The sequence below is a fragment of the Micromys minutus genome, assembly GCF_963924665.1.
Source record: "Micromys minutus genome assembly, chromosome: 1".
Taxonomy (NCBI): Eukaryota; Metazoa; Chordata; class Mammalia; order Rodentia; family Muridae; genus Micromys; species Micromys minutus.
Genome location: NC_137969.1, coordinates 95861961 through 95876498, shown reverse-complemented (window position 1 = coordinate 95876498; position 14538 = coordinate 95861961). Strand labels below are relative to the sequence as shown.

The following is a 14538-nucleotide window of genomic DNA, read 5'->3' as shown; positions in this document are numbered from 1 at the left end:
CAGATGCCAGGCTCAGGAAAATGATGTAAGGTCAAGGGTCAGTGCTCTTGGTGTGTGTCCCTAATGTGTGTGTCCCTGATGTGTGTGTTCCTAATGTTTATCGAACACTGAACCTTGTTTGACTCACTTCCCAATGTCTTTCTCTGTTAACAAAGAGTCAGTCTAAGATGGGGCCGAGGTTCACTCAGGACTATGATGGATACTTCTCGTGGTATCTGGAGAGAGTCAGTCCTTCTTGGCATCTAGCCTAGTGCCTCCATTACACATCACAGCCTGGAGCAAGAGCTTCTGTATATCTCTCAGCCTTAACCAGTGAAGCCTCAGTACACATGAAGGTCTGCTCAGGACCGCATGGATACCAAAGCCTTCAGAGCTCACATGTCTTTCACGCAAAGGGCACGGTATTTGTACTAAACCTGAGTACATCCCTCCACATACTTTAAATCATTGCTCTAGATTATTTATAATGTCTAATATAATGTAAATTCTGTATGAATATCATGCTATAGTGTTTAGGAAATAATGACCAAAATAATGTTAAGAACATATATATATAGGTTTATATATACAAACACATATATGTATACACACATATTATATATACATACACACATATACACATATATGTATACATACATATTATATATACACATATACACATACATACATATACATATACACACATATTATATATACATATACACATACATATACATACACATACACATACATACACATACACATACATATACATATACACACATATTATATATACATATACACATACATACACACAACACACACACACACACACACACACACACACACACACACACACACATATATATATATATATATATATATATATATATATATTCATCTGGTGACTGGTTGAATCCTCAGGTGCAGGACCTACAGGTTCAGACAAGAGGCTGTGGTGTATTCAAATCCCTTTGTAGGTCTACGGTAAATAAGGAAGTCACAGTATTAGCAAAGCACAGTGGGTTTCAGTTGGGTTTGTAATTTATGCATTGGCATTTTCTTATACTTTTAATAATTGATATTGTTGTGTATTAAAAACCATTGTTGTGTTCATCGTGCTCAAGAGCATGGCAGTTCTGGAGTGAGTGGTGAACTACACAAGCAGGCTTCGTATACTATGGTATGGTATAGAATGGCACGGTATGATTATGGTATAGTATGGTATGGTTCGGTATGGTATGGTGAGGTATGGTATAGAATGGCATAATATGGTATGGTATAGTATGGTACAGTATGGTATGATAAGGTATGGCATAGAATGGCATGGTATAGTATGGTAAGGTATGGTATAGAATGGCATAGTATGGTTATGGTATGGTATGGTACAGTATGGTATGATAAGGTATGGTATAGAATGGCATGGTATGGTATGGTACAGTATGGTATGATAAGGTGTGGCATAGAATGGCATGGTATAGTATGGTAAGGTATGGTATAGAATGGCATAGTATGGTTATGGTATGGTATGGTATGGTATGGTACAGTATGGTATGATAAGGTATGGTATAGAATGGCATGGTATAGTATGGTAAGGTATGGTATAGAATGGCATAGTATGGTTATGGTATGGTATGGTATGGTACAGTATGGTATGATAAGGTATGGTATAGAATGGCATGGTATGGTATGGTACAGTATTGTATGATAAGGTGTGGCATAGAATGGCATGGTATAGTATGGTAAGGTATGGTATAGAATGGCATAGTATGGTTATGGTATGGTATGGTATGGTACAGTATGGTATGATAAGGTATGGTATAGAATGGCATGGTATGGTATGGTACAGTATGGTATGATAAGGTGTGGCATAGAATGGCATGGTATAGTATGGTAAGGTATGGTATAGAATGCTGTGCTATGGTTTGGTATGGTATAGATTCTCAGGGTCCTAGTCACCCTCCCGGCACAAGCTGATCATCATGTTCCAAAATGCTCACTGTCTTAGATGTTGAAATTTTTTTCTCAATTTTTCAATTTGTGCATGCATAATGAGACGTCTTGGAGATGGAATGCAATTCCAAACACAGAATTTATTTTTCCATCCTTTAACATTGCACACACACCGCCTGAAGGCACTTTGATTCATTACTTTTAATGTGCTTGGATTTGGGCTATTATTCAGCCTGAACATGACATCATGCCTGTGGTTCCTCCCCAGCGGTGAGGCTGGTGCTCAAAAAAAAAAAAAAAAAAAAAATCAGTGATGCCTATTTGGGGCCATTTCAAATGCCATGCTTGGGAGCATAGTGGGCTAACCTGTAGCTGCCCACAGTGTCCTGCTGCAAGCTCACAGAGACTTTCTGCACAGAGACTTTCTCTCTGGTAGAGGTCCCCAGTCAATAGTAGCTGGAGGGGAAAGTCTTAGTTTCTGCACTTTGAGTTCTGACTCTGAGGTCCTGGCTCTATCGTTATTCAAGTCTCCAAATGAGGACAAGAAGTAGACTGTGAGTGGGTGGAGCCAGGCTCGGGGGACTCAGACTGAAGTGAAGGGGTGGGGTGTGATATGTGGCCTGGCAGTTGAATACAAATAGATAAGAATAGGGTGCAAGGGCTGGAGAGACGGCTCAGTGGTTAAGAGCACCAACTGCTCTTCCAGAGGTCCTGAGTTCAATTCCCAGCACCCACATGCTAGCTCACAACCATCTGTAATGGGATCTGGTGCCCTCTTCTGAGGTGTCTGAGACAGTGACAGCATATTTATATGCATTAAATAAATAAATCTTATGAGAGAGAGAGGGAGGGAGAGAGAGAGAGAGAGAGAGAGAGAGAGAGAGGGAGAGAGAGAGAGAGAGAGAGAGAGAGAGAGAGAGAGAGAAGAGAATAGGGTGCAAACAGCACTGAGTGGCCCCTACCGACTCATTCATCTGAAATTTGAAAAGCGATGGCAGGTAGGCAAATCACATCACCCCAGAGTGACAGTCAGACACTTACAAAATTGCAAGTAGCTGTCAAAGGGTTGAAGTAAGAGATTCTACTTGAAATGTTAGAAGTACTGTGGGAAGGAGACAGCTGGTGGCCAGAGGGAGCAGAGAGGCTGAGTCAGAAGGTCTCCTAAGGAACAGAAAATAAAGAAAACCTAGCAGTTCTCAGCACCCAGCCCAGCAGAGGACCAATATAAAGTACAAACCCAGAAGGCCTGCCTGGTTATCTCTATTGCTAGTCCTTTTCTGTATGCTAGTGGTTGTTAGTATGTTGCAGTGAGAAGTCACTTGTACCACAGGGACACACACATGCTTCATCTCCAGAACAGCACAGATGTGAACAGACATAATATTTTGAGTGTGAGGCCTGGGTACTCTCGAGGAGGCACGGAGTCGATACATGTGCACATGTGCATACATGTGTCTCTTCTTATACATGTGCATCTCTCTTGGTCCATGTGCCTTAACTCTTAACACTTTAAAGAATGCCCAGAGCTGAAAATGGATCAAACATGATAGTTTGATTCTTGCACAAGGATACAAAATGTGTGTGTGTGTGTGTGTGTGTGTGTGTGTGTGTGAGAGAGAGAGAGAGAGAGAGAGAGAGAGAGAGAGAGAGATATTGTTCCCCGAAAGCTTTAAGCTGTATCCTGTTTGTCCACATTCACATGTAGTTCTTCCTTGGATCATCCCAATTGTGATCCTCAAGCCTTAAGAACCTAGTTTGCCCATGTCTTCCGCATTCTGGACAGATTGAGGGCAAATAGGGTAGGTGGCAAATGTGAGGACTTTGTGTGGCCGGGTGTTACACTGGCTAGAAATGGATTCTAGAGCTGCAACAAACTGCAAAGGCATCTGGGAAATGTAGTCTAAGGGGTAGGAATAAAAAAAAATTGACTCTAAGGGTTTCAACTATAACTCTTTGTCACAGAGAAATTTTATGTGTATAGATGATTTGCCTGTATATATGTGTGTGCCCTATGTGTATGTAGGTCTCTGTGGAGACCAGAAGATGTCAGATCCCCTGACATTCAAGTTTGCGAGCTGCCACGTGGGTGCCGGAATTGAACCCAGGTCTTCCAGAAGAGCAGCCAATGTTCTTAGCTACTGAGCCATGTCTTCCGGTCTAAGAACTGTTTACTGCTATTTTCCTTAGAGAACAGTGGGAATGATGAAATCAGAAGTTTAGGGGAAGAGAGTGCCAGTGAGGGCTGATGGGGAGGAAGTCCTCTTTACACCATGACATTCAGAATCAGCTCAACCTGACCCAAGCCCTCTCCTAGGCTACGATGAGACTCTGTGCATCTATGTTCACAAGTACAAGACAAGGTGGAGCTGAGGTGGAAACCTAGCCCTGAGCTACGTTCGTTCTTCAGAGGCTGGAGGAAATGGAGTTAATTAGAAACCAGCTACTAGTGAGTTGATTTCAGCCAGAAAAGAAACTGTCAGCAAGGTGACCCTTTACCCCACCTTTCCTCCTCCCAGTGGGCAGTAGTCAGCTCATGCTCCTTGAGATGCCTGCACTGTATTCAGTACCCTCCTGAGGGAAAGCAGCCTGGAGCTGCCTCCTTCACGTGCCCTCTGGGAGAAGGCAAGCCTCAGGAAGTAGAGAAGGGGGGCGGTTCTGCTGTAGAGTAGTGTGTCCATCCCTGCCCCCTCCACACAGTGGTGGGTGTGTTGTTCTTGGGGATGAGGAATGGGGAGATAACATTTACAAATTTTAGTTTCTGTGGAGTTATAAGGTCTGGAAACTAGTGATTTTTCTCCTCACATACAAATGTGATTTTTCTGAAATATAAAAGGTAATCCAGAAACTGGGGTAGCTTGAGGTCAGAGCCACTGGAAAGCCGATGCTGAGGCCTTGTGGGGCTAGGATCTACAGGGATGGTCAGGTTTCATCCATTTGCCCGTTTCTGGCTCCTTTCTCTGACTTGCGCTTTGGTTATGAATACTCCCCTTTCAACTCCCAAATCCTGTTTCTTTGGAGAGATGTTTGGAGAACAAATCCTTTCTGCCCTTTACTTTCTGTTCTGTCTCAGAGTTGCTGATGTGTTGATGTGTTATTTTTCCACTCTCTGGTCAGCTTTTCCCAACATCATTAGGGCTTAACTGGTTAATTTCTTAATAGAATCCAAAAGGGACAAAGCCTTTATGGTGACTGTACCCACATTCGCTTTTGAGGAGGCCCTTCATTCTGCTGTGAATAAAATGTTTCACAGAACAGAAAATAAAAGGAAGCTGGAAAAGTCCCAGTCCCCATGGGTGAGCCACCACAAGAAAGGGAGAAGGTTCCTTTTGTTTTAAGATTACTGCTTCAGTCCATCAAAGAGGAGGAGTTGGCTGGGAGAGCTTCTGGGGGAGTGGCAGCCGCTCCATCTTGCTGAGGCTCTTGCACTTCTCTGGCCTCAGAGGCCCCAAAGCTTATATTCTCAGGGGGAGGGATTATGGGAGGGGGGACCAGGAGGAGGGCAGCGGTCAGAATGCATAGTGAATTAAAAAAGAGAACTTGTATTCTCTTTTTCATTGTGACTGTGGCTATCAGCACATCAGGAATACACTTGTCCAGATTTGGCAGCAGCCATGTACTCTTGTTTGTGTTTGTGAATATACATACATTTATACATACATACATACATACACACACACACACACACACACACACACACACACACACACACACACACATATATATATATATATATATATATATATATATATATATATATATATGCAGTGTGTAGGTTCTACTCGGCCCCACCTCCCTTCTCCAGACCCTAAGGACCAGGATGTTAGCATTTGACTGCTCTGGGCTCCAGAGCATCCTGATACCCTATGGATTTGTTACTCATCTTTTTGTCTCTCCTACAAAGTTCCTGAGTGATCCATTTAGAACAGGTTGACTGTGACTCATAGCCTATGCCCATGACATTCTCCACTCACCTCTCCATGGCTCCATCTTCAGTGGCCTGTGGGTGGGCGTTGCTCAGTGTATCCCATCAAGAGATTATGTCTGAACAAAACTGCTCACCCTTTGGTAGCCAGTAATAATCCTGGGGCCCCACATTCTTTGAAGGGCATTCTCACAAAGGACCCTAAGATCTAGCATTAGGCTCCACCTCGTAATGGCACCACTACCTTCAGTAGCTTTACTCCAAAGACCAAACCTTTGAATATGCAAGAACCCTGTGGACACACACACACAAATCCTTGAGACTAAAGAAGTCTCCTCTTATTTCCTCCAAGACACCAAAGTAGGGATTTTTGCCCCAGCTTCTGATCTGGGATTTGTGTCTAATAAGCTCCCATGTAGAGCTGTAAAGTTGTTTCTGTCCTAGGTTCCGTCAAGACCATAAGAACAGTACCAGCAAATCCCACAATGTCTTCAAATTGGAAACTGTGATTCCCTCCCCAGACCCCCTCAACTTGCAGTTGGTCTCTGGTTCCTTACCTCCACCCTCTCCTCTTCAGTGCCCCTAACCAGGTCAGGTTATGATTTCTCAAGCCCACATTTCCCTTCAAACCTCTAGGCCAGTCTCTGGCTCTTTGTCTCTCTCTCCCATAACTCTGATTCCATCCTGCAGCCAAGACATCCTGTCTGAGATTACCTGATCCATTCTCTTCCTGGCCTGAGACTGCTGACACTTTAACTGATCCTGTATCTTCCTGGCTTGAGATTGCTGACACTTTTGTCTTGTGTCAAGTCTAATGTCCAAATATGTTGGAAGGGCAGTGCTCTACAGAACCCCCATGGTGTTCATGTCCCCCTAATTGGTAGGACCAGCATCTTCTCCTGCTATTGAAATGTCTCCTGTGAAGGAAAGAAGCCACGTCCAAAATCCGATGTGTGGCATCTACCAAATGCAAATTGCCTTAACAGGACTGCGAGTTCAGAAACAGCTTACGCGGACCTCTGAAGTTGGGAGAATCTGTGTTCCACTCTGCGCTCAGCTTGTTCTGGTCTGTGCTGTAGAATCCTGAACTGTGTTTCCTGAGCCTTCATCTCTCCTCTAGGGTGGAGTGGCTTCTCCTCCTCAGTCCCACCCACACTGAAGTACTTCTCAGACGGCTGGCTCTCTTTCTGCCAAAAGCCCCTTGTGGCAAATCCTGAAACTATTACTCTTTGAAGTCTCTGCTCTGATGGTTAGATTAACAACTACTAATGATATTTGACTCTGTACAAAACAAGGAATTAAAATATTCCAAAATTTGGTGAATTTTGGTGACTCTGGCTATGGAAAAGGCAACTTTAAAAGACAAAAGAAAGATAGATTCTCAGAACAATCCCCTGTCTTGTCACTACAGTGGGGGGTGACCTCTTGGAGTCTGACTCCCTGTGAGTAACTTTCAGAAGGTTTTGTAATCCAGGGAAGATGGCCAAAGAGAGGTGGGCACTGGGATTATTGCTCAGGCTGCAGAAGAGGCATTCCTATACTTTTCTTATGTGTGGTGTGTTTGATGCAACCACACAAGGCAGCAGCATCTGAGAGGATGGTTTCAGGGGTGCAGGTGGGAGGACATAGAAGGCCAAGGCTCTGCTAGTATGGCGGAGCTGTGTGAAGGGCAAAGGGGAAGCAGGGGTGACTCCTAGCTTGCACTCTGGGCTGGAGCTCAGCTAGACACTGTTGCTAAAAGTGAGACTTGATACATCTCAAAGTGCTTCTGACCAAGCCTGGGATCTCAGGAGCAAGTCTATCAACAGGATTTGCCCTAATGCAAGGATGTTTGAAAGGGGGAAGAGCACCTCGGGTCAGTCCCGCCATGTTGATTGTCAATTAACGAATAGAGAGAATCTGACATGAACAGTCAGGGAGAGACGAATGTTGACCTTTAATGGGTTCTCTGTGGAAAAGAAAGGTAAATGAAGAATTACTCAAATAAAAAGAAAGTCCTGAAAAAAATACAGCTTGTTATTTTATTAAAAAAAAAAGATAAGTCAAACAAATATCCAGAGGCAGAGTAGGTAGTTGGGTAGTGGAACACTTGCCTAGCCTGTGGGAAACCCTGTGTTTGATCCTCAGAACCCGCAAAGAAACAATTGCATGGTAACTCCAAAGGGATGACACTGTTGGGTCGGCCTCGTGCTAACAGGTGAAGCTATGCACTGGGCAAAAAATCTCTATTGGGCTTTACGCGGAGGCCAAGCTTTCACAGGTTGTAAGACCTGTGAGGAAGTATTTAGATGAAGGCCATCAACCCTTTTCAAAGGTCAGCTTTTTGCTCAAGCCTTAGCTTAGTCCTTCCTTAAGGCCCCCGGGGTTCCTTTCCTGCATCTCAATAAACTAAGTAGTGAAATAACTATTATCAGCTAGATTTTTCTGTTCTACAGTAAGCGCTTGCTTGGAACCCGGTGGTCCCCTAAGGCACCTGGGCTACTCCAGCCATGGCGGTACCTTCCCAAGCCTCTGAAAGTTTGTGTGACTCTTGCATTGCAGTTTGTTGTCTCTCGGCTTCAGATAAGAACTGTTTTCTCTCATCTTTCTCCACACGGCTGTGGAGCTGGGGCACATTCTTCAAATTCATAGTGTGTCTTCACCCCCAACGGGTTGTCTTGGTAGATGATTTAATAGGAGGCTCGGAAGACAGGTTGTTGTCTCTTACCCGATTCGAGCGTCCATGTTCTCCGGACGAATGGCAAATGTTTGAACAGAAATCTGAAACCTAGCTTCTAGGTGTCTGAGAGGAAATCTCGATCTCCAGTGGTTTTTACTTTTGAAAATTTTTGTGTGCGTAGGGGAGGGGGCGTTACTGTGTCCCGTGACTAAGGGCGGCTGATTGTCTCCCGTTTCCACTTCTCCTTCGACGTTTATTTTATGTTTTGTTGTGGCTTTCAGATGTCTCATGGTTTGGAATTGGGAAAGTAAAGTCAAGACAAGGTGTGGGTAAGTAGTTGCTCCTCCTCTGGCTTTACTGGGCTCAGTCGCTTGGCGTGCTTGGCGCGCAGAACACACCCAGGTTCCTTTCCTCTCTTCTCATTGGTCTTTGTTTCTCACTTCCCAGTTTCCGATTGGTTGAAGGAAAAGACGCACCTTTAAAAAAATTCCTACAAAAGGCATTACTTTTGCAAACAGTGTACCATAAGCAGGTTTGAAGCTGACTTTTTTTTTTTTTTTTTTTTTTTTTTTAATCCGATGGGCATGTCAACAGATGTCTCTGTTTTGGCACTGATGAGCTTTGAAGGTTTAAGACACAGGCTAGAAGTGCATCCATTCCGTGCACCGTTGGCTGAGCGGCAAGCTTGGGCAAGTTTAGCTCTTAACTTTGTTCTGGGGGTTATGGCACAGTAGGATTCTGAGCTGGCGAAGTAGCTGTTCATTTATGATGGTATTTTTCCCCCCTCAGAAACAGACTTCCACATCCAGACACTGTGATTTGTGCCTGATTGCTTTCTGTTCCCTGCATTCAAACCAAGCTCAGACAATTGAAAAGCAAAGCGTGTACCGCGCAGGGAATGCAAATGGTGTTTGTTGCTCATCATTAGGACGCAAGTCAGGTGTGATCTCTCAGGACTCCATCCACTCTGCCTGGGGCTTTTTTGTGGCTACAAAGACAAAGAGTGGAGGTTGGGTAGGCAGATTGAAAAGATCGTTTTTTTGTATTGTTCCTCTGGCTTTCTGAGATTTGGCCATCGTTGGCAGACTCTGTGGTGGTTGGTCCTTTCATAGCAAAGCTGGCTTTGGGTAGAACTTCAAAGTAGTAGATATTCAGAAGGGAGCCACCATTTGTGAGCCATTGTCCTGTGTTTGCTTGGTCCAGTCAATTAAGGAAGCCTGTCTCCTTTACCTTTTGACATGAGACTTTGGGTAGTCAGTCTATACAGTGTCTGTCTGGTGATCCACATATGACCCCAGAAAAGAGCTTAGACCAAGACAGACCTTCCTGAAAAAATCCTGGAGGGGGGGAAAAGTCATGCTTCACTTAGCCTCACAGATTCTAATGCAAACCATCTACCAAATGGTAGACTTAGACAGGAGACCTAGTTGGGGCACCAGTTGGAACGCCAGGACCACGGGGCTATAGGAAACGCCCAACAGGCACATTTCAGAAATAGCCAGAGACATTACAGTTTTTCCTTCTCGTGTGGTCCACTGGGCTCCTCCTATTACAGGGACGTGAGTGCAGAGGAAAGTGAGCCATCCATCCTGTCTCTACAGTACTGGATGATGCTATCTTCCTTCCCAGAAACAGCTAAACACTGTACCCCATCAACACTTTCAAGACACCTTTAACCTCAGAAGGATGCTCAGAGAGATCCAAAATTGTGTTTCATCCTCTTAAGTTGCAACATGGATTGCTCTTTAGAATGTCCCAGGCATAGCCCATCAGAGGCTTTTGTTGTACCCATCAAGTATGCTGAAGCCAACAGTTCAGGAGACAGGACCACCATGAAGACAGCTTATGAAACATGTGACATTATGGTGTGTGGCTGTGCAGGGCAAGTGCCCCACCCCACCCCACAGTCAGCCAGGAGGTCAAAGCAGCAAGGAGATGAGGGAAAGGGCCTTTCTTATTGTTTCTATGGCGAGGAACCAGGAAGGTAGAGGGGGCAGTTCAAGGACTGGCTGATTGCAGGAAACCTACAGGCCCCAGATGTCCATGCTCTCCCGAATCCTCTGGCCTTTGAGTGATAGGACAGTTGGATAGGGAAGACACATGGGGAGGTGACTGAGGACGTGGCCTATGTTGAACTGGTTGCCATTGCACATCTAGAGACTGAGCAGCAGCCCCCAGGGGCCAAAGTGCCACCCCACAGAAAAGAGAGAGCCCAGGCAATGCATTCAGTTGCTGAAGAGTAGGAATCCCTCCTTCCTCTGAAGGCATTGTTGGAACTGAGAAGTAAACTTATTTCCCAGATGGCCATTTTAATCACTGGAAAATATGTTCAGTTAGACTTAGAGACATCTAAAAATCAAATATATACGATATGCGATCATGTAGCTCTGATGAGGCTAAAGTTGTCTCCCTGTACTTCTTTTTACAATTCTTCATCTTGAAATAAAAATTAGCTAAAATGTTTCCATGTACTCTACCTCCTGTTTATCAGCCTTGTAATTAGAGCTAACTACCTCAAAATTTACTCCCAGCAATCTGAAGCTCCGTGTTAATATTATAATACAGTTTTCAAGTTCTCATGAGTTTCTTGTAACAAGCTGTGATGTGCCTCTGACTTCTGTCTCCTTTGTGATGTCTGCTCAGCCACGTGCACAGACACACAAAGACACAAATCATAAGACACGCACAGCCTGCTGTCAAATTATATAGACAGCCATTGTCCCCATCGGGAGCTTTTCTCCCCTCCCGACTTTGCTTTGCGTTCTGTTATATTAAAATGTTCGTAGGGGGGAAAAACGGTTTTAATTCCCACAACCTCGGCAGCCGTATCAGTCTTCCAGGCTTTGGAATAGTCACCAATGAAGGGAACAGCTGTTGCATTAATATTCCTCTGATGAATTGTTGAGGTTTGGGATACTCCATTTGTCAAAGGTGACTTTCTCTCGCTCTCTAGCAGCTGAGGTTGGAATTCAGGCTCTTCTGTGTGCATGAGCGCCATGTCTTTGGCTCTCATCCTGTGGAACTAAGTTATATGGGGGATAAAGAGGGTGCTTTGATGAGTGCCTCAGCTTCTTGGAGAAGTCTCCACTGTCTTCTACTCAAAACTCACAGCATTGCTTTGACTCTCCCCGTCAAACTGGGGCCGGAGAGTAAGCAAAGTCAACGTGTTTCTAATTATGGCTGAGGCTCCAGGAGGAGTTTTGTCACAACACATGGAGTATTTGATGATGATGACTTCTCCATCTCTGGGGGGGTCGAGGTGGAGCCTAGAATCTTTTGAGAAATATGTGGCCTTGACTGCACCTCCCATGGGAGTTCTGAAGGTAGCAGCAAGCTTTGGTAGCCGGTCACCTTACAGAAGGGAACAGCTGCTCTGGGGACCCAGCAAGAGACTCAGCGACAGGAAAGCCTTACTGACAGTGCCCAGCAAAGCATGACACATCTCCATTTCCATCACTGGCTAGAAGCTGAGTGAGCGAGTCTTGTCAGAAAGCAGATCACAAAACAGAGACGGCTGGGGATATTAGTAAGAACGCGTCCTTACAGCTATTCTTGGCAGCACATCCACTGTTTGCGAACACAGATGAGCAAGACACAAGGCGAGCATAGCCAACCAGCAGGCTTGCCTTGGCTTTGACTGTTGCATGGCTTCTAAGTTGGCTGTGTGAGGACATGTTTGCAGCATCAAGCCAGAGTGTATTATTAAACACAACTTAAATGGACTCCCATTGAGAAGCTGCATAAAAAATTACCAGTAATAGCAGTAGGTCCTCCCCTCCCCAGCATACCATGTTTAAGACACAAACTAGCTGAGGATTGTCCAATTGTCATCACTACAAACCATAATAATCCCCATAGGAAGGGAAATGGATCTTGGAGTTTGGTGGGTGGATTATCATTATATTGAATAGGGACTCAGACTGTATCAGACTCTTACAAAACAACCTTTGTTTTTGTAATTGCTTTACTTGGAAGTAATTAAGGATGAGGAGAAAGTGGAGAAGACAAGGACATACTGATGCATGCTGGGGTGGGGGTTGTAAACACACACCCTTGGCCAGAAAAGCAGCACAAACCTCTCTTCCTTAGCAAGCCTGTGCCTTGGGGTGTTCGTTCTTCCCGCTCACTCTGCCTGACTCCGCCCTGGCTCTCTTCCTTCCTGGCTCTCTTCCTTCCTGGGGACCAGGTGCTCACTTTGTACACTTCCCACACACTCACAATCTGCATCTAGAAGACTCAGCTTCCACTTGTGAGGTGCCTACCCATTCGGCATTCAGAGTTCTTGGGTCTTCTGTGTTTTCATCTTTGTGAACACACTTTGGTTAACTCGGGTCGTCAGTGAATATATTGGTTGGACAAAAAGTAGTGGGGGTAGATATAGGGGTGTGGATCCTGAGGCACTGAATTAAAAAAATAATTAACACTTGTATGAAAAACACTGAGCTATTGCTATGGTATAAAGGGAACTCAGTAATGTCGAAGACCCTGTCCACTACTGCATGTGAAGCACTTTTAAGCTAAGGCATTTTCATTCCTAGCCTCACTCCAGTCTCATAAAATAACAGCTGGGGACTCTCCAGCACAGTCCCCCGCTGTGAGCAGAGGCAGAAGCACAAAGGTGAGTAAACATGTGAGGTTAGGAAACTCAGATCTCCACATCTGCCACACCACTATTATCCCCCAGAGAAACAGGTGTCCCAAGTGTGTGCCAGGAGTTCAGTGACAGGGAGCTCCTAAGGTGTGCATATGACCTAGGGTCTTGGGAGCCACAGGTGCAGTTACAGAACATGAGAATAAAGAAACTGGGACCCTCATATGTTGCTGGTAATTGACTAACAACATTGTACAACCCACTTTGTAAGCCATTTTGGCGGACCCTCAAAATGTCAAGCACAGGTCTCTCCTAGAACCAGTCTCACACAAGTGCAGTGGAAACGTGCGTGCCCCACAAAAAATGTGTATGTGTGTGTTCGAAGCAATATTCTTATAAGTTAACCAAAGAGTCTCAAGTCCTTCAATAAGCAGAGGGTCAGGTAAACAGTCTGTGATGTGTTTGTACAGTTTAGGATCATTCAACAGTGGAAAGAAAATGTTGACACATGGCAGAGAGAGAGAGAGAGAGAGAGAGAGAGAGAGAGAGAGAGAGAGAGAGAGAGAGAGAGAGAGAGAGAGAGAGAGAGAGAGTTAACCTCCTATATATTATTTAATCTTCCTTTTTTTTTTTTTACAGTTCAGACTTTACCCCCCTACTGGTCCATCCTCCACATCCCACACCTCCTCCCATGTCTCCAAGAAGATGTCCCCACCTCTACCCCCACCCCCACCCCCCCACTCCACCCCACCGCACCTCTCCACTCCCTGGGGCCCCAAGTCTCTTGAGGGTTAGGTGCATCTTGTCTGACTCAGTCTAGACCAGGTTGTCCTCTGCTGTATATGTGTTGGGGGCATCACATCAGCTGATGTATTGTGATTCATGTCTGAGAGATCCCGGGGATTCAGGTTACTTGAGACTGCTGGTCCTCTTACAGAGTCGCCCTCCTCCCCAGCTTCTTCCAGCTTTCCCCTAATTCATCTACAGGGATCAGCAGCTTCTGTCCATTGGTTGGGTGTAAATATCTGCATCTGACTCATTCAGCTGCCTGTTGGACCTTTCGGAGGGTGGTCATGCTAGGTCCGTTTGTAAGCATCAGTAATAGTGTCCGGCCTTAGGGCCTCCCCTTGAGTTGGATCCCTATTTGGGCCTGTCACTGAACCTCCTTTCCTCAGGATCCTTTCCATTTTTGTTCCTTTATTTCAGACAGGAACAATTCTGGGTCAGAGTTTTTTACTGTGGGATGGCAACCCCATCCCTCCACTTTGATGCCTTGTCTTTTTACTAGAGATGAACTCTTTTAAACATGATGCCAAGTGAAAGTCACAAATTACATTGGCTGCACTTGTGTGGAATGCCAAAACTCAGAGTAGAAAAGTAAATTTGTGGATGTCTGGGACTGGGAGCAAGGAAAATGGGAGATTAAATACTAAC

General features: G+C 44.9%; 1 protein-coding gene across 3 annotated transcripts in view; it reads left to right on the top strand.

Moving 5' to 3' along the window:
• NTRK2 (neurotrophic receptor tyrosine kinase 2) overlaps positions 1 to 14538 on the top strand; it is a gene marked incomplete at its 3' end in the record, with an annotated part of 298722 nt that overhangs the window by 154533 nt on the left and 129651 nt on the right. Inside the window, exon 12 of one of the 3 annotated variants that reach the window (XM_080922544.1) lies at positions 8795 to 8842. The exons of the other annotated variants lie outside the window; for them this stretch is intronic. Within the exon in view, the coding sequence (XP_080778670.1) occupies positions 8795 to 8842 (48 nt within the window). The remainder of the gene's footprint in view (positions 1 to 8794; positions 8843 to 14538) is intronic. 3 annotated transcript variants of the gene reach the window in all.